General features: G+C 35.6%; 1 protein-coding gene across 7 annotated transcripts in view; it reads left to right on the plus strand.

Moving 5' to 3' along the window:
* Window positions 1-27,685, plus strand: part of Fer (FER tyrosine kinase) — a 371,379-nt gene that overhangs the window by 254,733 nt on the left and 88,961 nt on the right. For 5 of the 7 annotated variants that reach the window (XM_070036017.1, XM_070036018.1, XM_070036020.1 and 2 more), the window contains one exon: window positions 7,784-7,907. In XM_070036017.1, the coding sequence (XP_069892118.1) occupies window positions 7,784-7,907 (124 nt within the window). The other 2 variants (XM_070036019.1, XM_070036021.1) reach the window with 2 other exon arrangements.

Genomic DNA, 27,685 nt, shown 5'->3' on the forward strand with positions numbered 1-27,685 from the left:
TATAAGGTAAAGTATGTGTATCATTACTGTGACCAAGACCCTGACAGCAACAAGGGAAGAAAGCTTTATTTTGCTCATGATTTCTGAGTGTTAACTCAGCATGGCCCCATCCACGTGGGCAGAGGAGTATTGTGGTGATGGAAAGATTTAGAGGAAGAGGAGATGATCACATCATCACTATTTAGGAAGCTGAAAAAGATTGGGATCTGGGGCAAGATGAAGCTCCCAAGGACGTATCCCTGGTGATCTCTGTCCTCCAGCTTTACTATATCTACCGTATCTCCTACATACTGGAACCTCTCAAAATATACCAACTGGGACCAATACTCAACATGTGAACTTAGAGAGGGATATTTTATATTCAATATAATAATATGTTGATTAACAAAATATGCTGGAATTAATAAAATGATAGCATAAGTTATTAGAATGATAATGAGAATTACTCTGGAGACTTGTAGAGGAGCTCCAAGTTTATTAAAGATCATATATATGCAGAGATAGACTTTATAGTCCTGATGTAAACAAAAGACAATTGAAGACATGCACGGTAAAATAAGATTTGATGCTAAATGCTCAAAGTAGAGCATATTTAAACTGGGAGCCCAGTGATAGTGACTTAATTCCCTCCTCATCCCCATTTTTCACTAGGTCTAGAATGGCTCTTAGAGGTTTCTTTATGTAATGAATAAAATACAGAGGAATTGAGCAAATTGTTCAAGCTCCTACAATTACCAACAAAGTCGGAATAAGAAAAATTTATGGTCTCCAAATTTATATAGTAAAATTCTGTTAAAATTAATCTTAAGTAATACAGAGAACATTAGGAGTTTTTTTAAATAGAACTTGATGATATGAAAGTACTTGTGCCAAGACTATTTGGAGACATCCAGTTTTAAAACTGGGCAAAAGGCTAGACTAATCATTTTTTAAAGACAATATATAACAAATGAGTATTATGCTCACCTAATCAGAGAAATTCAAATAAAATGATAATGATATATTCATACCTGTTAGGATGACTTCTACAAAATAGAAGCGCTGTTGAGAATGTGGAGAAGTAAATCTCTTTTGTACTGTTGGGGGGATTGTAAAAACAAAGTTACTGTGGAACATTCTCATAACTTAAAAGCCAAACTATCTGTGATCCAGCCATCCTATCTCTAGTTATAAAATGAAAAGAATTTAAAATAGGATTTGAGTTATTTTTTCAAATAAATCCATAAATTAAGTATATTTAATATTATTTATAATATACATGAATTTGTAAACAAGCAAAATGCCCATGGATAGACTAAATGGATAAAGAAAATGTATTCTATGTGTACAGGGGAATATTATTCATCCTTATAAAAGAAGAAAATAATGTCCTATACCATAACACATCTAAGCCTGTGGACATTATGCTAAATGAAATAAACCAGTCACACGAAGACAAACAGTGCATGCCCTGCTTATAAGATATATCTGAAGCAGTCAGACTCACAGTAATAGGACAGTGGGAGTTACCAGAGTTAGGAAGGGGGCAAGGGACAGTTTTTTAATGCGCAAAGAATTTCCGGCATGAAAGAAATATCAAAGATATGGGAATTTGTATACAATGATCAGTGTTGAACTGTGCACTTCAAAGAATAAATTTGCCTCTTGTTTTTTTTTAACCACAAATTAAAAGGTGAAATGGAGACTTGGTGTTCATTCAGACTTTGCTGTAATATGTCCTTTTCAAGTATGTTTTAATGTAATATACTTTACAGTATGTGAATCAGTATTATAATGGTTGCGTGTGTTTCAGTCACGTAAAATCTGGCTATGAACAAAAATTTGCATAAATGTGAAGATATACTTATGTGTTTCTAATTATTTAAATATTAACATCTGACAATCCTTATAAAATGGCCATTAATGTTGTCTATTATGGATCTTAATATCTGTAAACATTTAATGTAAACTTTTTGAAAATATTATTTGCACTTACAGTTTTGGCCTTATTAATTTTAAATATACTTTTGTGTGCTTTTTCATTCTGTATCTTTTGAACAATCTAAGGATGACTACAATAGATGCCTTCTTTTCTTTTCCTCAGGATTTCTATAGCTGCAGATACATATCAAGTGAATATTCCACTGATTATTTTTATTTCAAAAAATGCCATGGTAGCACCAAAATATTTGAAGGGTGTTCTGGAGGGTTGAAAGCCAGTATCTTATTTACCTGATTTTCCTATTCTTTCCTGTATTTATGCTTTTATGCCAAGGACATCCTTGAGAGAAAGAAGTCAGTTTTGCCATCAATTTACTACCTACTACCTCTGGTAGTAAACAGTGGTTTGTGGAGAGGGAAGTGGCAGGAGGCTTAGGCTCTTAGTTTTTGTGGTTGTTATTTATAAATGTGTGAATTGATTGGTCAATCAACTTTTCTGAGATTCAAGGTCTCTTTTGTAGCCAGCTCTGCAACAAAAAGCAACAATATATTAATATTGGCTTTGAATACTAGTTTATTTTTAAATGTATAATTGAACACAACTAAATTTAACATACTTCTTAGGGAACAGATTAATATCTTGAAAACATGAATGATGAATTATACATTTACATAACACTGGGGGGTAGTATCTGTCCCTTAATTTAATAAACTGAAGTTGTTTGAAGATAAATTAAGGTCTCTATGATTCATTGACAATAATTCATGAATAATATGGTGGTAACCACTCCTTTTCTCCAATTAAAAATTGTCAGATTAATATTCTTGTTTACCTAATAAGCTGTCCAAATTTAAATATTATCAATTCCTCAAAGACCCATTAATATGAAAGAACATGTGAGATCACATTTTCCTAGCATGACTGGAAGTATTTGGGAAGGAGCTGTTGAAAGACGCAGCCTTTTATCTCTTGAAGTTGGTACAAGCTCTTTGTTGAGGACTATTCAATAATATCAAACATTTACTGTAATATTTTAATACTCAAAATAACTTCTAATATAGGTAGTAGTGTACCTATTAGATATCATTCAGTTACTAGAACAGAAGATATATAAAAAATTCTGGAGATTTTCTTAGTTCGCTTAATTTAAAAATCTAGAAGGAAGTAGTCATGTTTCAATTAATATGTGATTCAGTGGCTCCAATATGTCATCAATGTAGCTAATGTACGTAGTTCAGGCTGGCCTTGAACTCTCGATCCTCCTACCTCAGCTTCCCTAATTCTGGGATTACAGCTGTGCACCACCAATCTCAGCTCTTAGGATACTTTTCAGATACTTTCATTGTAAGACTACCAAGCATTTTAGTATCATGTGCTGCCTTGAGATTTCTGTTCTCCCAACAGAGTTTCTTCCTCTCTTTAAGCATCTTCTTACACCTTATCTCATCATGTAAACTAAGCCTTGTACCTATCCCTGAACCAGTTGCCTGGATAGGGAATGGAATTCATTTATTGGGTTAACACAATGGAGGACCGTTCTTACTCTTGAGAAGCCATGCTCTAAAGAAACTGTGCTGAGGGGAAGGCAGTGATAGACAGCGAACAACCAGCACCTGTCACAGCTCTTTGGACAAAAACCCCCCAACAAGACAGCAGTCTTAAACAGTAAAGAGTAGTATATGCTACATGGTAGGCACTTAGTGCTGTAGATACAATTTTAATTTTAAAACCATCTTGATGCATAAATGGTATTAATCCTCTGCTTTGCAAAGGTTAGAGACTAAAGAAATTAACAAAGATCATATTGATTATTCTGACTTCACTATTCATGTTCTTTTCACCATGACAATCTCAGTAGTATTCCAAAAGTTGACTACTAAAGCAACGTTGATTATTAAGACAATTGAATATTGTCTTTGTAATTCATCATTGCTATAGAATTCTAGGAAATCCTCATCCTATTTGGTTTCATAGGTAATACCTATACAGAAACAACCCTTGTACAGAAAAGATGATAAAAAAGTTATGTTATCATCTTTCACCAACATTGAGCTCAAAATCATCATGTTGTGCTCAAGTAATTAACTTATGCTACACATGTGCACACATTTATACGGATGGAATGCAGTGCATTTATGAGTACTGTATACAGTACTAGGGGGTTTAACTTGGCACTTCATCAAAATTACCAAAAAAAAAGTTGAAAGCACAACTCTACCCTCTCCAGGTATAGGGAATCTTCTCTCTGCAAAGAATGTTTGAATATTCATAACATCATTCACTGGGTATCTAAGATTATACAGATAGACAGCTAACTAGTAGCTGTCTTCCCCGTAATCTACCAAGTGCTTTTGTAGGTCTTGTGTACTTATACTAACCTTGCATTGAATGGTGAAAACTATCAGCCTGTACTTCTTTAATGGTTATGATTCAGTAATAGACCTAAAAGATTATTTCTGAATCAATAGCTAACCACACTTCTGCCACTTGGAGAGTTTTACTTGCTTTGAGGTTCCACATGTTTGTACTTGCATGAGGCACAGGCTTTCCTAACTGAATCATAATTATGAAATTTTTGCTGAAGGCCTGCCTTCTGTCTAGTCCTTTGTAAGCTGGCCAGTTACAGGGATTTGTTGGCTCTGCTTCTTCAGATTACTTTGTCTGAAGGTGGAGTAGCTATACATTGGAAACAAATTTAAATTTTATTTAATATATGTAATTATTTTAAGCAAGATTTTTTTTCTTTTACTAGGGCAGAAATATTGTTGATTTAACTATAAGACAATTATACATCCTTTTTGAAGCTTGGTATGGTGACTCATGCCTATAGTACCAGCTACTCTGGAGACTGATATTGGAAGGATTTATAGGTCAGGCCAGAGGGTAAATACCTGGAGGGATGAGATGCTATTTGAAAAATGAGAAGAGGAAAAAGGGCTGGGTGTTCACTCAAGTTATAGAGTACCTGCTTAACCAGTGCAAGAGCCAGAGTTCAATGAATACTGCTAAAACAAAAGAATAAGAGAAATTCCTCTGTGAATCTTTGGAAGTTGCTACTTAAGCTCTAACTTCTTAGTATTACTGAATATCATTTTTGTCTGATTTTTAGTACTGTGTATTATCTTTGTTAAGGTTATGGACTAGCACTAAGCTGATATTGAATAATTGTTGAACAATGTGTGTAATTTATTAGCTTAGTCCATATTGGATGAAGATATACTGCACTCACTAGGGTTTATATTCTGCAGTAGCAGGTGGGGCAGGCAAAAAGGATTATATAAAGAAGCAATGTTTAAAAGGGCGAGAAGAGGAAAAGTGCAGAATATGAAGTACCTTGGTAAAGGGATGATAACAGGATCTCACCGAGCATGAGATTGTACCATAGGCTCCTTTTCAACTAAACAGCACAAAAGAGCTTTTCATTTGAACTTCATAAACTGAACAGTGTTGTATGATTTCAAAACTAGAAGGGTATATTTTTCTAAAGTAGACCAAACATATATCTAGATAAAACAAGAATGTGTGAATACTGGTTCAGATAATAACTAATGATTTCAAGTTCATTTTAACAGATTTGTGTGGTGAGGAGAACTGAGGTTTGAATTCAGAGTTTCATACAAAAAGACACTAGCACTTGAATCATGCCTCAAGCCTATTTTTTGTTGTTTACATTTTAGTCTGTTACTTTGCTCTAGTTATTTTGGAGATTAGGTCTTACCTGGACCAGCATGGACCACAGTCCTTACATTTATGCTACCCATTGTTTCTGGAATGATGGGCATGAACCACCAAACCCTACGCTTTTTATTAAGATGGGAATCTCAAACATTGATGTAGCTGGGCTGGAACTGAGACCTTCCTATTATTTTCCTCTTAAATACCTAAGTCATAGGTGGGAGCCACTGTAGTGTTCCTTTAACAGGAGATTTTGGTACCTCCTGGTAGCCGTGTCTCTAACCTGTCATTCATTTTTCTGCAGAAGGATATTTAATTCTTTTTTGTGGTTGAATAGTACTTCATTGTGTACATATGTACACCACATTTTCTTTATTCTTCAAGTTGATCAACAGCTTGACTAATTTTATAGTTGGGCTGTCACATATAAACACGGTGAGGAGGTTTCTCAACTATATGCTGACAGGTTATTTTGGATATGAACTAGAAGTTCAATAGTAGAATTGTGTGGTAGCTAGCTTTATTTTGTATATCATTTTTTATTTTTCTATTTTTTTTGTGCCAGTACCAGGGCTTGAGCTCAGGGCATTGGTCTCTCACTTGGTTTGCTTGTTGATGGCTAGTGCTCTGCCACTTGAGCCATGTGTTCAGTCCCTATCTTCAGTTTATAAATACATAAGCATGAAATATATTTTGGAGACTTAATATTAAATGTAAACTATATAAACTATTATATTGGTAAATGTTAACATATTTGTGATATGTTAGGTTAAGAAAATATAGTATTAAAACTTCCCTTCCTTCAACTTTTTTTTCTTTTAAAAATTGAAACATGAAACTAAAGGCTTTATTTTCCAATGTGGCTAAAAGATGAATTTAAGAATGTGTAAACTATTCATCCAGATTTTTCCCATTTATATTGGTTCCCTTTTTTTCCATTTTGATTTGCTGTGACTTATATTTTCCATAGTCTGGTAAAATAAAACACACCGTAATATGTTGCATTGGGCTGGATGCTGGGTTATGAATAAAGGTTAAGGAACAAGGTTAAGGTCTAACTAGAACTTAAGTTATTGACTCAAAGACCTTTAAATTATTGAGTCAATCCTTTTAACACTAGTACTTCAAGATTGTTAAGCAATGGGGCTTGTACAGTAGTTCTGTGTCTCTTGATTTTGATGGATAGCTTGTTAATCTTTTTATTTTTTAATGTTCATTCCTCTTTTATCACCAAAGTTAAACAAGCTGGTATAGAATTCAGCAGAAGCCTCCATTCTCATTTGCTTAGAGAACCCATTTCCTCCCTTTGGGAACTTGTTTGAGTTTTATTGTGGAGTTCTGGGATGATGAATGGAAATGCAGGTTACACAGTTGTGCGATTTGCTCCTGAGGCACCTCTGCCTGCGGGCCCTCAGGCAGCAGTAGTTTGGGCACTTCCTCAGAAAGGCATAACTGTCTTTACAGTGGAGGTGTGTGGCTTTCCTCTTTACAGCCAACTGGCAGACCAAGATGCAGGGGAGGGGGGTTCAAGCTCAAAATAAAGCTCAGTAATCGACTTTGTTCAGGGAAAGATGGAGTTCTGAGTCCCATTTGTGCCGTCCTCGTTTAATTTTATAAAATGTGGCTAACAGTAAATTTCGAAAAACTATTTGGATACTCTTATAGATGTCTGGGCCCATAATATCTTGTTTATCCAAGCCACCACTGGAATCTTATTTGGCACACAAAAATTCAGTCTGGGCAGTGTCTATATTGTATGCAAATTGGAACTATCTTTGTCTGCAGGTGATAACTCAGAGGTAGAGAGTGGTGTGAATAGTTTTCATTTATAATCAATCATTGAAACTAGTAGTGATTACAGCCATTTGTTTGGTATTAGAAAATAAAATAGAATTTTAGTAAAGCACACCTTAGCCACAGTGTGGCTTTGGAGAATTATGATGTCTGGATAACATACAATGTGAAGCACTTACAGAACTTAACCTGTATCTAGAAAACAGTATGGTGTTAGCCTGCTGACAAGAACAGTGTGTTCTTTTCAGGTTTTCTTTTCTTCCTCACCTATAAACAAAGGGGTCAAAAACATGGCCACACATGTGGTTTTTGTTCTGTCAGACAGCCTTAGGAGGCTATGAATGTGACTTCTATCATGGTGTTCTCTTATTGTTCATTATTCAATTCCTTTAGGAGGTGATTTTCTCTCCTTTCTGAGAAAGAAGAAGGAGGAAATAAAAGTCAAACAGTTAGTGAAGTTTTCCTTAGATGCTGCTGCTGGAATGTTGTATCTCGAGAGTAAAAACTGTATACACAGGTAAGGAGAACATTTTCTCATATATTTTTCATGTTTATCAATAAGGTGCTAGGAAATGATGCATTTGCTCCCATTCTACAGTAAATTTCTTCCATAACATATATATTTTCTTTTTATATTTGGCTGGTTGATTTTACAGTTCACAGAAACACTTATTTGAAGAAAACATGGAGTTAGACAATAGTTTCAAAGTTTCACATGCTGATTCTAAGTGTAAATTGTGGTTTTTGTTGCTTATAGCTGAAAGAGTTTTTTGTTGCTTTTTTAAAATTAATTTAAATCAGGTTAAGATCTGTTGTAGAATTTATGTCACACCTAGATAGGCTAGGTGTGTGTAAGAAAATGAAGCAGAGAATGGGCACATTGTGTTCTGCTTCATAATACTGAGGAAGCTTCACTACCAGATTGTTGTAGATTTTATTCAAACTAGTTTCATTATTAAGTACGTTTTTTTTTTCCCCTGACGTGTCTTATTTTGTGGTCTGGTTGTGCTGAGGTTGTTGACTTGATATGGTAAGGTTGTCTAATGTGCAATTATAGTAAAACACACTCACCATAGTTACCTTCATCTTTCTTGTACATTTATTTGACCCCAGTGGACACTTTTGACCTGATTTCTTCAAAACATTTGCATGTCATTCAGTCTTACTCTGGTAGATCAAGATTATGATCTATTTTTCTAGTGTAGTTCATAGTGTACACACTTTAAAAATATATTTCAGTGGCAATGCTATTTTTATGGATATTAAAATAAAGCTAAGTCAGGCCATTGTATGTCCATTTTACTTCTAATGAATATACATTCAATCTCATTACAAGAGTTTTTCTTGAACACCTATGGAATATTTGAGTTTGGACAAGAATTATGTTATCATTAATTTCATTGGTAGGAAACAAGTGTTGCTAAAAATATGTTAACATAAAGGGTTTTGCTTTTCATTAGGAATGTTTTTTGTTTGCTGAGATGCCAAATATATTATGTATCACACACTGCACTCAATTCTCTACTGTACTTAATCATTTTGTATCTTTTTTTTTGAATGATTAGGCCAACTATGGCTTTAGATAATAAATACATATTATTAACCTTATTTTATTAATTGAAGTTTCTGGTGCACTTCATTAAAGGGACCATTGTCTCAGTTTCCTGTTGTATAGGGTGATTATCTTCCCCACAGGGGATTTTTCTTTTTAATTAGAATTTTAAAAAATCTAGATTGCTGATGACAGCAATTTATTAAATTTACTGAATTTATCTCTCTATGCCCATCATAGTATCTGCTGTAATGTGTCCCAACTTTAGCTTCTATAACTTTTCATGCATTCACAAGTGTTTCAAAGTCAGCCTTTGTTGGACTACAATTCTGGCAGATTATACATAGTACTGTAACATTTGTTGCTGGAGAGGTTTCCCATTGAACATCTTGGACTGTGTCACTGAGAGCACGTTTGATGAATAAGTTTCAGCATCAGTGCCAACATTCAGTGATTGCTTGTGGCTCCCTGTGGTATATGTTGGGAAGAATTCAGATCAGCTACAGAGTTAGTAATTGATTAGTCATGTCTCACAAGCCCTCGTGCACAGGTCCCAAATTTATCATCTTTTTCTTTTTGTCATTAATCTTAAATACACATCTAAGTTTTAAATATTTGACGTGATTTTTTTCTTAGTGGCCACAGTATAGTAATAATAGTAACGATAGATTTTTCTGTTAGTTCCATTGAATTCTATCTTCTTTCCCTTGTTAGTCATGAAAACTAGATACTTCTTACGATATCTCTAGGCATTGATCTTTTGTTCTTCGGTAAACTTACATAAATGCTCTTTTGGATAAATTCATTTCTGTCTTGTCATTTTAGTGCATGACTGATACATGACATTGTATTGAGAAAAATTATTCTTGTGTTAATTTTTTTTTTTTTTTGGTCCGTCATTGGACTTAAACTCTGAGCTTGGGCGCTGTCCCTGTGCTCTTCAGCTCAAGGCGAGCACTCTACCGCTTGAGCCACAGCACCATTTCCGGTTTTCTAGTGGTTTATTGGAGATGAGTCTCACAGACTTTCCAGCCTGGGCTGGCTTTGAACCCTGATCCTCAGATCTCAGCCTCCTGAGTAGCTAGGATTACAGGCATGAGCCACTGACACCCTGCTTGTGTTAAATTTTTTATAGCAGCAAATTTTGTGCATATCTCTGAAAACAGTAGTCCCTACAATGGGATTTAACTTATAGTTAAAAAAAAAACATTTAAGACACATTGTCAAAAATATAAAAGTAAAAACACATAGTATTTACTATAGTGAAAAAGGGTTTTTTTTTTCTCTTTGGAAAAGAGTGAGATATTTAAAAATTGATTTAAATAATGAAAACACCAAGATAACCTTTTAGTTTTTCTTGTAAAGGAGTAGTCAACATACACTATTTCTAACATTCCAAATATTACTTATTAAAATAATTGCATGTGTGTGCTTTATGTCCAACAAATCTGAGGGAAAATTCATAACATGCTTTAAATTTTATATTAACTTTTAAATTTTATCCTGCTCACTGAGTAGAAGTCACTGGAACTTAATGCCTTAAGGTATTCCTGATTGTCTCTCCCTAGACATAGCCTTTGAACTTTTGATGGATACATTTTCTTTATTTTTTTATTACTGTGAGAAATGCAGAGCAATGTAAAAAAAAAAGTATGACAACTATAAAGTAGAAAGAAATAATTACATTGAGATGACATGCTTTTAGAAAATGTTCTTATAATTTCCATTTAATTTCCAGAAAAGTTGTGTTGATACTGTTTCTGATGGTAATAATTTCTGTTTCTAACTTGAGAATTTCTGACATCTTGCATTTGTGTTTAATTGTAATCAGCTGAATTTCCTTTACAATTATTCTATAGGCCAGTGCAATGTTTTCCCACCTGCTAGTATTTTATAAGATTACTGAATGTACACTGAGAAGCTGCAGCATGTGTGCATTCACTTACATTGCTTTCTTACTACATTGTTAGGTATTACTCCACAAAGAATACTATATTTGATTATTTTGAGGTTAAATGGATTGAGGTTCAAATTAAACTAGACTTAAATGATAAGCATTTAAGATTCTATTGGTGATGAGTCTTGTAAGATTAAATTAATTTGGGTTTCTAAAATTTGCTTTTGTACTGCTGTCTTCATTTAATGTTTTGTTGGTATTTTAAAGGGATAAACTGACTGGGGTAAAATGGCTTCCACCTGTTATCTCAAATACTTGGGAGATGAAGATCAGGAAGATTGAAGTTCAAGGCTAGCCTCATTAAAAAGTTGGCACATATCTCATAAATTAAGCTTTACATATTGTCACAAATTGAATCCCAACTTTATGGAAGATGTGGACAGTGGGAGGAAGCTACAAACAAAAATGAGGCCCTATCTCGAAAAATAGCTAAAACAAAAGAGCTAGGGATCTGGCTGAAATGGTAGAGCACCTGCCTAGTAAGCAACATAGTCCCAAGTTCAAACCTCAGTACCACCAGAACAAAAAACATAAGATAATAAAATTAAAGGGAGTACCCTCTTTCTGCCATGTTTTTAAAAATAACCTACAGAGAGTATAGGGAACATTTCTTAGTTTTATTCTGTTCTGTGTCACTGTTGATAGCCAAAAAAGTTTTGTCTTAAAGAAGTGCCATATTTTTTATATTATTTTCACTTAATGTTCTAACTCAGTGATGTTTTTCTTATAGAATAATAAATATATATTTGTCCAATCACATTTTTCAGTGAGTTGTGCATAACCATTGAAAACAATGGTATTTCCAGTATAAGAAATTGAACTTTCTTAATCTGAAATCCCAAATGCTCCCAAGTCTGAAGTTTTTTGAGCAGCAATAAAATACCTCCCACACTACGAAACTGTTTTATGTACAAAATTATTTTTAAATGTATCTATTGTGTGAATGACTCATAAGTGCATTACACATGGTATCTCCTTGTGTGTATGCAAAATTTCATAATCCCCCAAATTCGGAAATTCAAAAACACCTATAGTTCCAAACATTTCAGATAAGGGATACTCCCTATGTATTGGTCAAACTTGTTTGGGGATGTGGTTCCTCCTTGCAGGTGGCTGTAACAAAATATTATTAACAATTATATAAAGAGATAATGTTGTGATAATATGTACAAAATCTTAGGGAGTAGTATCAAAAATGTGATCTGTGCTCTGATGGCTCACACCTTAATCCTAATTATTCAGGAGGCTGAAATCTGAGAATCGAGGTTGGAAACCAATACAGGCAGGAAAGTCTTTGAAACAATTACCTCCAATTACTCAGCTGAAACCAGTAACAAAGCTGAGGATCAAGTGGTAGAGCACCAGCTTTGAGCAAAAAGTGTGCAGGCCCTTAGTTCAATTGCCAGTACACACACACACACACACACACACACACACACACACACACACACACACACACACACACACACACACACACACACACACACACACACACACACACACACACACACACACACACACACACACACACACACACACACACACACACACACACACACACACACACACACACACACACACACACACACACACACACACACACACACACACACACACACACACACACACACACACACACACACACACACACACACACACACACACACACACACACACACACACACACACACACACACACACACACCCCCCTCATGTTCGCATGGGGATTATGGTGGGACTAACCAAGAAAAGCTGTGCAGAGAACACTGCCCAGTTGACTAAGACTTGATTGATTGCTGTGTTGTTGAATGGAAGGAGAATAATCTAGCTGAAGAAAAGTTGAAAGCAAAAATAATAATGAAAACAAAGCTGGCAATGTTTCCTATGAGAAATCACCTAATCAGGGAACTTCAGAGTTTGATATTACCAGGCTGAGAAATCTGAAGGGATATGATTTAAGGAAGTTTTTTCTACCAACAGCCATGTATACCATGTAATTAAGTTAAGATGGGTGAGCATATTTTCATATTTTAAGAAAGTAGAAACATGGCTTTTAACTGGGTAAGTAGCTTGAACAAAGTTCACAAAACCCTTCAAAATGTATGATCTCATGAAAATGTGTAGTAAGTTTAAAACTAACTTTTTCAATTTCGTTGGAAAAACTAATTTAAGAAAGCTTAATCTTAGCCCAGAAAAGAACAATACTACATTTCACATAAGTGTTCTGGAAGGAAATTGCCTCACCCCATGATTTCTGATCATGCTTATGCATGCACATTTTTAAGGTAAATGTCAAATGTAGTTTCCCTTTTATGTTTGTTTTTTTTTATGACATTGTATTGTATGCTTTAAAAAATTGGGAAGCAGTGAGACCAGGAAAACACCTTTTTTTTGTCTTGCTCTAGTTGTAAACCCCATGTTCTTGGCTTACACATGCTTTGACAGCAATTATCACACAAGATCAGGTTGAAATTTTCAGCTTGTAACATCATGCTGCCATTCAGAAATTGCAGCTTTTGAAGCATTTTGGAGTTAGGATTTGAGATTATGCCAGTTCAACTATAATCCTGATAGCTGACATTCATTGGGGTTTACTGAGCAGCAAACAGTGGAATCAATAGATGTAAAAATCAAGAGAATGCAAGCTTTATGAGTACAGTTATTTTTACGTACATTATTAACTGCCAATTCCATTTTGGTACAGTGCCACTTCAAGGTGAATGAACAAATTTTCAAAACTAGAAGAGTGGATATCATAAGCTTATCTTACACATTAGGGAATTTATTAGTTAGAAGATAGTATCTTGCACAACCAACATCGTAGTAAAGGAAAATGAATTTGGGCACTCTGCGTCTGTCCTAGAGACACTTTGAAATGACTGTTAGAAGCAGTGTCTCCATTATGAAGGCAGTGTCTCATAATTAGGAGACTTGGGCAGAGGCTATCTGCCACTGGGTGAAATGACGTGTCTTACTGGACTTGTAAGGACAAACATGAACAAAAGAGAATGCTAAAGCCTGTCATATGTCATTTAAAGCAGCTGTACCAAGAAGGTGCTATTCTCAGTGAACAATTAATGCAATGTGCTTTGGTACTGCAGTTCTGTTTAACTAGAGCCTCAGTTTTTAAGTTTTTTTTATACACGATTGCTTAGATGCCTCCCTTCTGTTATCTGTTAATTAAAACAGAATCAGCATAGAGATGTGATCATTTCAGTAGATTGACTAAGCATTTGTGACTGACTTTCTCATTCTGATGTTTGGGTATAATTTTGAATAGATTAAGCTGTGTTTTTATTTTTAACTTCTAAACCAATTTTACTGCAATACAGAGAGAATTGTTGAATAATTTGAAATATACCAAAAATATATAGACTTCTCTAACTACTTTTGCTAGTACAAGAACGTTCTACAAATTATTTATCTTACTACCTTATTCAGTGTGAAAACATCTCACTACTGATTTGACTCACTTTAATTAAAGAATTTCCCCTGGAGGTGTGTGTGTGTGTGTGTGTGTGTGTGTGTGTGTGTGTGTGTGTGTGTGTGTGTGTGTGTGTGTGTGTGTGTGTGTGTGTGTGTGTGTGTGTGTGTGTGTGTGTGTGTGTGTGTGTGTGTGTGTGTATGTGTGTGAATAAATATGAATATATTTACATGAGTAAATACATATGTGTATAGATATATATGAATGAAAGAGAAATCTTCATTTTTACTATAATAAGTTAACATGTTGGCTTGAGCTAATGTACCATGGTGTCTAGTTACTTCCTTGCAAAGCAAGAGATTTACCAGGCACTGGAGGCTCACGCCTGTAATCCTAGCTACTCAGAAGGCTGAGATCTGAGGATTGCAGTTCAAAGTCAGCCCAGGCAGGAAAGTCCGTGAGACTCTTATCTCCAATTAGCCACCAGAAAACCAGATGTGACACTATGGCTCAAGTGGTAGAGTTCTAGCCTTGAGCTGAAGAGTTCAAGCACACAGGCCCAGAGTTCAAGCCCCATGACCTATAGAAAAAGAAAGAGGAAGAGAGAAAGAGAGAAAGAGAGAAAGAGAAGAGAGAGAGAAAAAGAAAGAAAAAAAGGAAGGAAAGAAAGAAAAGAAAGAAAGGTTTTTGGTAAAGGGGCAGAAGACAAGTAAACTTTGACTTATAGTTATTGGTAGAAAAGTTGTAGCATAGCATACATACAACATTATTTAGAACTCAGAAATACCTAATGAGCCAACTGAAAGTCCTCTAACATTAGCAAAAAGGAAGAGAAGGCAACAAGGGGGCTTTTTAAAAGGATATGAAAGCAAAACTAAGGAAGTAGAAAAACCTCCCATGCTCCTGAATTGGGAGGATTAACATTGTGAAAACAGTAATACTGCAAAGGCTATCTACAAATTCAGTGCAATGCCTATCAATAGCCCAACCTCATTCTTCAATGAAATAGAAGAACCACCCAAAAATTCATACGGAACAATAAAAGACCCCCAAATGGCAAAAATGATTCTTAACAGAAAGAACAATGCTGGAGGAATATCAATACCAAATTTCAAACTCTACTACAAAGCCATAGTAATCAAAACAATAATCAAAAATAGACCCAAGGACCAATGGAATAGAATTGAAAATGCAGAAATGAACCCACAGACCTATAGCCATCTAATCTTCAATAAGGGAGCTAAAAAAATAGAAGGGGGGGGGCGCTGGGAAGGTGGCTCAGTGGTAGAGAGCTTGCCTTGCATACGTGAGGCCCTGAGTTCGATTCCTCAGCGCCACATAAGCAAAAAGAAAAAAAAGCCGGAAGTGGCACTGTGGGTCAAGTGGTAGAGTGCTAGCCTTGAGCTGAAGAGCTGAGGGACAGCGCCCAGGCCCAGAGTTCAGGCCCCACAAAAAAGTTCAGAACCCCCGCAAAAAAAAATAGAATAGAAGACAGATAGCCTCCTCAGTAAATGGTGCTGGCAAAATTGGTTAAACACCTGTAGAAAACTAAAGCTAGATCTATATATATCACCCTGCACCAGAATCTACTCCAAATGGATCAAAGACGTTGAAGTCGAATCAGGCACCCTGATAACATTACAGGAAGGAATAGGAGAACCTCTAGGGTTCCTTGGCACAGGCTGAACCTTTCTTATTAGAGACCCAGAAACACAACAAATCAAAGAAAGGTTGGACAAATGGGATTCTATGAAACTGCAGAGCTTCAGCATGGCAAAGGACATAGCTAGAAAGATCAATAGAAAGCCCATGGATTGGGAAAAGATCTTTACTAGCCATAGAATGAACAAGGATCTCATATCTAAAACATACTTAGAACTCACAAAATTAAATTTCCCAACAACAAATCCTCAAAGAAACAACTGCCTGATTAAATAGGGGGCTAAAGACTTAGAGATATTTTTCTGAAGAGGAAATAAGAATGGTCAATAGACACATAAAGAAACGCTCAACTTCTCTAGCCATAAAAGAAATGCAAATCAAAACAACATTGAGAGTCCACCTCACCCCAGTTAGAATGGCTATAATCAAGAACTCTAACACATGCTGGAGGGGATGTGGCCAGAAGAGAACCTTACTGCATTGTGGTGGGAGTGTAAACTTATTCAGCCACTCTGGAAAGCAGTATGGAAGTTCCTCCAAAGGCTCCACATAGAGCTCCCCTATGACCCAGCAATCCCACTTTTGGGCATTTACCCAGATGATTACAAACAAGGCCACACTAAAGCTAATAGCACAACTATGTTTATCGCAGCATTATTTACCATAACTAAAATATGGAACCAATCCAGATGCCCCTCAGTAGATGAATGGATCAAGAACATGTGATCAAGAATATGGAATTCTATGCCTCCATCAGAAAGAATGACATTGCCCCATTTATTAGGAAATGGAAAGACTTAGAAAAAATTGTATTAAGTGAAGTAAGCCAGGCCCAAAGAAACATAGGTCCCATGGTTTCCCTTATTTGCAATAATTAGTGTATGTCTAGGACAAGCAGAAAAGGTCAAAAGGTATGTACATATGACCATATAAGATGATGTTAAGCGAAATGAACCCCGAGATAGGGACACAAGAGGTTTTTTCTTTGTTGTTGTTTTTTAATGTACTTACAGTATACTATGTACTTACAGTATACTATGTGATTTTTTTTGTTTCTCTTGTATGTTCTTCCCCTGTGGTATAATCCCTGTTTTTTTAACTATATTTGATCTGGTGCCCTGCATCTAATTTAGGGAGGGGAAGTGATATAAGAAAAAGCTGAAATAAAGATTCAGGTTGACCCATTGTAACAATGAGTAGTACAAAACACTATGTTGAAAACAAACTTTTCGACTTTGGAGGGGGAGGGAGGAGTTGGGTAGGTGGGGAGGGAAGGGATGGTAGGGGAAAAACAAAGGAGGGGGTAACAATGCTCAATAGGAAGTGTACTCATTACCCATGTAACTGTAACCCCTCTCTACAGTATATTTACAATGAAAATATTTACTAAAAAAGAAGGCTTTTTATACTTTGGTCAAGACTAGCTCTGTGTTAACAGAATGATAGCCTGTTACTTCACCCTGTTCATTATTTTTTACTTTCACTCCATCATTTACAGTAAGTACATGTTTTATTTGTAGTATCGAGTCCTATTCAATTTCAAATAGCTAGAATTCTTTTTTTCTCTAGAGATCTTTTCTGCTTATAGAGGACAGAAACTCTTTAAGCAGAAGGGATTTATCTTAAGAAAACAGGGTTATTTTACAGAAGTATATGACAGGACATTCAGCTAGCTTAGGCAGTTCTTGAAACCAGGACTGGGAACAGTGAAGGTCCAAGGCAGCATCCTACATTCCTTTTGCAGCCTCTACTCAGACTTTTTTTCATTACATCTTTTGACTGTCTTAATGCTTCATTTGTGCTTTCTTAGAAGACTGTATTCCTGTATCTATTTCTAAAGGGATTCCGAGTGGCATTTGAGTCAATGTAACCTTATAGGCAGAGCATCTAAAGCTAATTGTCTTTGAGTTCAAATTTTAAGTTCTTCTCCAAACTGATTAGTCTATCTTATGTTGAATACCCTTGTTGTAATTACAGAGGTAGCCAGGGAAGATTATGAAGGAGCTCAAGGAACCCCACTCTATATGTGAGGGGTGCTCTTGGGAGATTAGACACGTTAGGTTCTCTAAAAGAAGGCTGTCACACACTGAGTACCCCCATTGCCAAATATATTCATTATTTCATTTAATTTTTACATTTTATCTCCACTTTAAATTTATCCCATTTTACAATAAAAGAATAATTTATCCATTGGCATAGAATAAGAGGAAGTCTATACAGAATGCTTTTCCTTCAACTCATATGCCATGTACTACTCTCTTGAGTCAAAGTTCCTGGTCATACATTCAACCATGAAACTAAACAATCTATAGTTTAGAAGTAGTGTACTGTGTCTTAAGCTATGACATGCGGCATTTTAGAATGCTTGGTGCATTTTGAATTTGCTGTATTTTAAATTTATAGTGGATTTATTCATCTGTAGTTTGCATTGCAAGTCAGAGAGAATGGATATATGTATATTTTTATGTTGGACTTATGTGCATATGGGTGTGCATGTGTATCTACATATACACTAATTAAATATGGTTTACTGTTTACTGAGTAACTCTCCCAACTAGAATGTAAGTTCTATAAGGACACTGATTTTATTTTGTTCATTAATTGATCCACAGTACAGCAAAGACTACCAACATGTAGTTAGTTTTTAATAAAAATGAATTGAATTAATGAATAACCGGAGTTGTTCAGTACATTTCTTTTTCTTTTTATACAAATATAGGGATAACCTTTGCTTACTTAAATGGTAGAGATAGATCTAAAGAATTTTCCTTCAGAAATCCAAGGGGACCTCAATTTAGTGAGAAGACACCATGTCTCTGTACCATTTTAAGATTGTTAAAATTTCTGTTTAGCCAAGAGTACAGAAGTGCTGCAGAAAAAGATAAACACATAAGCAAGGAAATATGAACTACCAAGTTTCTTTTGCTCTTGTGCACAGAGTTTCTAATCATGATACCAACAGGAGCCTAGTTAAATGTAAGAAACTCATTTTCTTCTACACTATTATCAAACTTAAGCACCACTTAGGGAGATTTATAAGTACTACATTACTCATGCATCTGTGTAGTTCATTTTAATGTACTATTTAAAACATAGAGTTCTTCTTGTTCTTGTCTCATTCATGTCATCAAAGCCACATCATCCCTGTGGGGGAAAAGCAGTTAAAGCTTAGGTGTCTTTGTTCAGTTGATCCCTATCTGTACTGTATTATTGCATAGTTAATTGCTTTAGTCTTATTAACCATTTGGTTCTAAACGTTACCAATACTGAGGATGTTTAACCAACATTTGCAGTGATTGTCTACTATGGTTCTAGTGGTAAATGAAAAGCTATTCTCCCCACGGATCTTACAGAGTGCAGGAAAATAGATCATTAAGGCATTTAAAAGTATTAAGCAAATACTGCGTGCATGTATAAATTAGTATAAAGGAAATGAACTGGTGGAGGTACAAACCATTTTATATTTCTATCTAAAATAAATAAAGGAGCAAGTCAAATGATTGCCAGTGAGAAGAACATCCTAGCAATGTACAGCAGATGCAACAATGCCATGAGCAACTTCCTGGTACCTGTGTCCAAAGTGGCTTCCACCAAGGAAGACAGAAAGTGAACTTAGTCATTAGAGGGCCAGATCACAGATACCTTGTTAGCCACGGAATGAGCTAAGGCTTTTAGTTTGCATGAGATGAGGGTCAGTGAGGACTAATTTGATCTCGGCTAGCTTTTTGAAAGACAGGTTGGAATTACCTTTGAAATAAGATTTAAGGGGCAAGTACAGAGTGAAAAGACCAGTTAAAGGTATATTGCTATCATCTAGATAAGATGGGTCTTGGAGCACCAGGTGGCAGAAATAATGAGGAGTGACCTCATTCCAGGTATGTGGAACATTCTCATATTCTCACAGAGACCTTAAACAAGTTCTTCCTATGTTATTTTCCATATAAAGTGTGGTGCACAATCTGTTCATATTGTTGATCTGTCTGTTTTGGGTACCACGATGTATCACTTCTAACACTGATTTCTTTCTCTCTTGAACTCAAGATTTGCATATTCAGCTGCTCAGTTGATCCTTCTTGGGTCTTCCTACTGCAAAGTCAGACACTTTCCTTTACCACCCTTATCCAACACACTCAGGTCCTGTAGAATTTGAACCTACTGACCAAGTGCCAGATGTCATGTACTGGATATGGTGAATTTAAAGACAGTTGTATTTTTTGAGATATTTGAATAGTAGCACTTGTTTAATAGGTACAGTTTCTTTGGGGGGACTTGATGAAAATGCTTATTTTAGTGATGGTCGTATAACTCTTGGAATCTACTAAAAGCCCATGAATTAAACACTGTAAAGGTGTAGTATGTGGATAATGTAATAAAACTCTGACTAAATAATAAAACATGTGATGCACATAGGTACTATCCATATGTGATGCACATAGGTACTTTTATTTTTGTAAGTCTAGTAATTCTAGCATTGTAATTCAAACTATAATGAACAAAATAAAAGCATATATCAGAGCTCCCTTTTCCCTGGGAGTTTGCCATTTGCTGAGTTCTGTGCTTGTGCTGGTTGTAACTGAACAAGATAAAAAGCTTTACAATACTACATTCTATTACTTGCAATGGAAACGTGGTAGAAGAAAAGAGTGGTGCTCAGAGTTTAATCCACAATTTTTTATATTTTTATTGAGTATTTATTTCCCAAATAAGTTTTAGATATTTAAAAATTATTCTTTGTAAATAATATCCTGGAATATAGGCCCATTGGTTAACTGTATTAATAATTTATAGAGGGTCATATCTCCTTGCAGTGTCTGGTTTTATGACTTGTAGATCAACACAATTATTTATTTTTATTAACTTAAGTGAATACTTTAAATATTGATATTGACTATTAACGATTCATTCCCAGTACTACAGGGGAATTATTACTATCTGAACTACTAACATAACATGAAAAAGGAGATGTTATTCACTTGCTAGTAAGTATAGTGTATAAAAGCTACCCCTTTGTAAACACGAATTATGCACTATAAAATAAAATTACCCTTAAAATGGCAAGTATTAAATTCTTTTATAAAATATTTTGGCATAGTTAGTATTTGTGGCCTGGTATAAGTATTTCTACTTATTGTCAGATATTTTTATCATTGTAGAAAAAATTACCTAAGTTGTTCTTTTAATGGGCTTTAAATAATTAACTTGGGCTTGGAAGTTGGCTCCGTGGTAGAGTGCTTGCCTCATATGCATGAGGCCCTGGGCTCGATTCCTCAGCATCTCAAACAGAAAAAGCCAGAAGTAGCACTGTGGCTCAAGTGGTAGACCACTAGCCTTGAGCTGAAGAGCTCAGGGACAGCACCCAGGCCCAGAGTTCAAGCCCCATGACTGACAAAAAGAAAAAAGGAAGGAAGGAAGGAAGGAAGGAAGGAAGGAAGGAAGGAAGGAAGGAAAGAAGGAAGGAAGGAAGGAAGGAAGGAAGATAGGAAGGAAGGAAGGAAAGAACTTTTGCATAGTTTGGCTTGCATTTTGCAGGAAGGAATGAGTGCACATTTTCTGTGAACTGTTTAGTGAGTATTTTTTAGATAGTAGGAATTTAATATGAATCTTACATGAAAGAAAAAGTGAAAAGCAAGGGGAAAAGGAAGGTGGAAGGAAGGAAAGAACAAGAGAAGAGAAGGCAGGAAAGAAGAAAAACAAAAGAAAGTCCAAAGGTTGTTTTTAAAACTTTCTAGAAAAATAATTACTACTTGTTTTACCCATGAGTGCTAATCTTCATTTTTCTTTTTCATTGATTCATTTTTTATTATGCACAAAGAAAGACTTTGATGCAAATCTGTATCCACTGTGCTACATTCCATATTTTATGTCATGAGTTAGTTTGAAGACTTTGGAAAGCTTAGGGCATTAATTTTTCTCCATTGTTTATGGTAATTGAAGGTGTGTGTGTGTGTGTGTGTGTGTGTGTGTGTGTGTGTGTGTGTGTGTGTGTGTGTGTGTGTGTGTGTGTGTGTGTGTGTGTGTGTGTGTGTGTGTGTGTGTGTGTGTGTGTGTGTGTGTGTGTGTGTGTGTGTGTGTGTACATGCATGTGCATACACATGCGCACCGGTCCCAAGGCTTTTACTCAGAGCCTGGGTGCTGTCCATGGCCTTTTTGCTCAAGGCTAGCCACAGCTCCATTTCAGCTTTTTACTGGTTTGTTGAAGATAAAAGTCTCATGGACTTTCCTGTCCTGGTTGGCTTGAACTGAGATCCTCAGATCTCAGCTGTCTGAGTAGCTAGGATTATAGGCATAAGGCACCACTAGCACCTTGCTGATATAATTTGTTTTATGACTGTATTAATGTCAACTATAGTCATCCTTTGGTTGTAGGAACTCCTTACACATGTTAATGAAGGAATACAATTAAAATAATGTAACTGCTATTTAAAATTTCAAAAAATCTGATGGGACATAAACATAGGCTGTTATACACAAATATCAATAAACTCTTTATACTATCTGAAATATATAAGACATGTAATTTAAGAATTTTCCCTTTTTAATATGACATCATGCCTTATTATGAACTTTTAAAATTTGCTTTTATAAGAGAAAATATCTCAGGTAAAATTATAAGTTTCATAGCAAATATATACTTAAGCATATATCCTAGTATAAATATTATTTCAATTTCCAAAATTTTTCTTTTATGATATCATATACACCCATCTGGTGAAACTCTTTTTTTCATAATGTATGTAGCCTCTTTGACCCACAGATAAAATCAATCTTTGACCCACAGATAAAATCATTCACACTTGTACATTGAATGCCTTCTTTGTAAAAAGGCCCTGTTCAGACATGTTTCCTACTTTCAAGGAAAATGAGAGAAGTTGAAGAAATAAACATATCATGATAACTTAATAAATGCTACTGGAGGAGGAGAGTGAAGAAGAAACATGGAATTTTATAAGGACTTTCATAGTAGAAAAGGGGGTAGGAGAAAAACGATGGAAGAGGAAACAAGTTTGACAAGAAATATACTTGTTACTTGACTTATGTAACTGTAACCCCTTTGTACATCCCCTTGGCAATAAAAAAAGAGAAAAAATTCTAAAAGCCACCAATAAAAACTAGCTACATTATTGAATTTTTTATATGATCAATTTTATAAATATACATTTAATTTCTAAGGAATTCAGTTTTTAATTACCTTTAAGTAGTTGTACAAATGAATTATTTATGAATACAATGCATCTTGATCAACATTAACCCTTTTAACATTCTCACCTACCCCTCTATTCCCCAACCCTTCCCTCAACACTTCTTAATTTTGTAGAATACTCACTAAATTCTTGACTGCATCCTCCTCTTCATCTCTCCTTTTCTCCTTTAACCCCAACTCTGCTTCAAGTACCTGCTTCTTGGCAGAATTTCTTAACCCTTTACCAGGTCTAGCTGAACCTTAGAATGTTTTCATTTTTTGCTCTCATTTTATTAAAGCCTGCTTTATGTCCTTTCTCAAGTAACAGCTCTATGACCCGTGTTCCATAGTCAGTTGAAGTTGTAAATGTGCACTTCTTGCTTTATGTGCATTAGTAGTAGATGCTGGGACTAAAATGATGAGCAAATCATATAGGGTATCTGTCCTTTAGTGCTTAAAGCATAGTAAGCAAGTACCTATTAATAGATATCCATACAAATATTGAAAATAGTACATGGTCCCATCATTAGGTCATGAAGGCATCCCTGAAAAAAGTACACTTGTAGGGAAAATTGAGAAATTGCAAAGGAAATGCGGAAGAGCAAAAGGACTGTGATCAATTAGGAGATATACAAAGGCATGGATGTGGGAGCAAAACTGGCCGTTTAAAATAATGAAAGTAATTAAATTATGACCAAGTTGAACTCTCAGTTGGGATATAGATTTCAGAGACTGCTTAGTCTTGACTCTGAGAGCCCTAGGAAGGGACTGTATGCACTGAAGTAGGATAAATCCGATTCAAGTTTCTTGTAGATATCTCTGACCTGGAAGTACCAAGACCAGACTAGAGAGATGATGATTGGGAAGGGAGGATTTCAGGAAAGTGATGTTAGGGTGTCATTCTCGCAGGTACTAATGAATAGAGACCATTGAGCTTATGGTTTCATCTGGGACCTGCTGAGTCTGAAGTTCCTGTAAAAATATTTTTGAAGCTACTAAATACACAAGAACAAGAACGCAGGAATATTGCCTGACTTAGATAATAATGGATAAGTGATGGAAGAAAATAAATAGGTGAGTGAATCTATGGAGCCATGAATTAGTCTATGAAAAATATTGGAAGCCTAGAAAAGTACATAGAAGAATAATCCTTATTATTTAATTTAATATTATTTAATTATTTAATTTGAAGCTAACACTTCCTCTAGCTTTTTAAGATAAGGGAGCAGTTTCAGAATTTACTTTTCATCTAATAGCATTGACCCCAAAATAACTCTAGGAAAACGTTTATTTCACCTAAGGAGATCATTTGACATTTTAGTGCTTTAAAATCTTGAATTACATCAGCATTGATCACTTTGTAGCCCAGCAAACACCACCTAGAAATCAAAAAGGAAAAATGTTTTCATTGTGTCCAGAAATTTCTGTAATAATATTCAAATAAACTACCAGTGAGGAAAAATAAACTTGTAAAAGGTTCATAGGAGGAAATCTTTTGGAAATTTTTCCTAGGGTAGAAAACCAGGAGAACAATTGCTTTTGTTCTTTCTTAAATCTTGTTATATTATCAGCAGAACTCCCAGTAACATTTGAAAGGTATCAATGAAATGTGTGAGTAGAGGGTACAGCCTGGTTCTGTTTTCTAATGAGATGGAAATGTCTCACTTTTTTTTTTTTTGTATCTCAAGGCATGCATCCTGACTTACCTACAATAGTTATTTCCTTAATTTAAAGACAAAAAAATCTTACCAAAAAGGTGTAGTTCTTAAATCCAAAGACTTTTTCCACTTATCTATCTGAAAGGTTAGTAATAGCCTAGTGTGGTGAGACAAACTGTAATCCCAACCCTTGGAATGCTGAGACAGAGGATCCCAAGGCCAGTACCCACATGTGCTACATATGAGATCCTGTCTCAAAAATGCAAGGTCTGGGAATGTAGCTCATTGGTAGAGTTTTTACCTAGGATGAATAAACCCTGGGTTTGAGCCCTAGCACTGAATAAAAATAACAGAAAGGAAAGGAAAGAAAGAAAAGAGAAAACAAGAGGAATGGAAGGATGGGAGGGGAGGGAATCAAGAATAGATGAGCAGTTCCTGAATCAATGGTTGCAAGTTGAAATTACAATAAGCCTTTGAAATTACTTCAATGTATTTTTTAAAAGAAAAACCCTATCAACCACACATGAATTTTAAACTGTTGTCATCTCTCCAAGTCTACAAATTCTAAATAGCTAATATTTTTTTACAGAACAAATTCATACAATTCTCTGCATTTCAGTATATTCTTTTTTGGGGGTCAGTTGTGGGACACTGTCCCTGAGCTCTTTTGCTTTACGCTAGCACTCTACAACTTTAAGCCACAGCTCCACTTCTAGCTTTTGAGTGGTTAATTGGAGATGAGTCTCATGGGGACTTTCCTGCCAGGCTGGCTTTGAACTGCAATTCTCAGATCTCAGCCTCCTGAGTAGCTGGGATTACAGGCATGAGCCACCAGCACTTGTCTTCAATATATTCTTAAAGGAAATGTTTAAAAGAACATTTAGTATACCAAATCTGAAGCAGAGTTTATACTTCTGCTTTGCCACTTTGAAAAGGCAATCAGCTTCTATTTAGAACTGTAACCAATGATGAACTGTACTTCAAAACATAAACATTTCATTAACACCTGTAATTATTATTGTGGGAAAAATTGGTATGAATATTATGCCAGGATTGTAGAACTGAAGATGCTACCTTTTATTTTTAATTTATTAGTAAAATGTTTAATTTAGTTAAAAAATAATTTTTCTTGAAAGTCTATTCTGTACTAACAGTAACTGTCACAGTATGTCGTTGGTAGTTAAGGAGTTGACTGGTTCCTAGGCTGTTTTTAACCAAAGCAAAGGTAACATAATTTAACATCTTGTCCATAACTATTTCAGCAAACCATATTCTGGTCTTCTTTGTATATAAAAGAAAATACAGTTTTACAAAAATATATACCTTTGAGAATACCAGATGCCTGTGTATAGTAGCTTAGCATTAAATCACATCTTAGTGTAGAAGAAGTGACTTGAATACTGAAGCAAATTAAAAGATGAAAATAGAAGGCAGATGAAGAAACCAGTGGGTTAAATTGGTGCTGTTAACAGGGTTGGATGGGATAAAAGCAGATAGTGATCATCAAGGGTTTAGTCTCTGTATTATTGCAAAGACCAACCCTGCTAATCCCAGTGAAGCTGAGACAGAACACTACCAGTCTCCCAGCCCGCTAGGCGTTTCCTTGCTGCAGCTCCAGGGCAGATATTGAGAGAAATGGCTGTGCACAGAGCTTTGGGGTGATATATATCTTATTTTTAGGCAATGCTAGGGCCTGTGCTCAGGGCCTTTGCTTGCTAAATATGGGTCCTTTTGGTCTTTGTTTTTTGATCTGGTCCTAGGTCTTGAACTCAGGGGCTGGATGCTGTCCCTTTGCTGCTTTTGCTCAAGGCTAGCACTCTGTCACTCAAACTGCAGTGCCACTTCCAGCTTTTTCAGAGTAGTTTGTTAGAGTTTCCTGTTCTGGCTGGCGTAGAACCCTGATCCTCAGATCTCAGTCCTTGAGTAGGTAGAATCATAGGCATGAGCCACCAGTGTCTGTCTTGTTTTCATGTATTGTTAAGATAGTATCCACAGCTTTTGCCTAGGCTACCTTCAGACTACCATCCTCTTAATCTCTGCCTCCCAAATAGCTAGGAGGCATGCCTTGGTAGGTTATGAAATAGGGTCTTGCAGTTTTTGCCTGCGTTGTTCCCAAACTGCTATCCTATTATCACCTTCTAAGTAGCAGTAAGACTTAAGCAGTAAGCCTTTCTGTGCATAGTTTGGTTCATAGAGCTGATGTTTCTGATATAGTTCCCCTCCCATAGCATGAAACTTTATATAATTTCATAGATCCATGCTCATATGGTTTATCTATCCTGATTTATCTTCCTGCCCTATTATTTGCACCAGCACAAGAAAGCATAATCATTGTCTAGAATTCTTTAGATTTTGATAAGAGATAAGCAAAGACTACATCACTTCTGAATTGGAACAAAGTTGATGATATCAGGCTGCAATGCTCCAATTCCTTAATCAACACCTCCTGAAAGGTGGAGTGTATTTTATTTACGTAGAGGTCCTGTTCTTGGTATAACTGAACAACCCATGCATAAGATAACTAAGTGTAGGTTAAATGTTAAGGGATCTTACCTTTTATAGTACAAAATATGTTTGGGTTTTTATAAATATTTATTCTTTCATAATATAAAAAGTAGATACTATTTGATCATATATAGTGAGAAAAACCATGAGGAAATAACAGGAAACAAGACATTCAAACAGAACAATACATCATCAGGATCTATGAATGTTCCTGGGATTTGAACTCAGGATTTCTTTCTGTCAAATGGTGCTTTACCACTTGAGTCATGCCTCCACCCAGACCTTTCACTGTTTTGGAAATGTGTTTCATGAAGCTTTCTTCCTAGACTGGCTTCTAACTATAATCCTCTGTATCTC

This window comes from Dipodomys merriami, unplaced genomic scaffold (genome assembly GCF_024711535.1).
Source record: "Dipodomys merriami isolate MVZ:Mamm:240054 unplaced genomic scaffold, mDipMer1.0.p SCAF_27, whole genome shotgun sequence".
NCBI lineage: Eukaryota > Metazoa > Chordata > Mammalia > Rodentia > Heteromyidae > Dipodomys > Dipodomys merriami.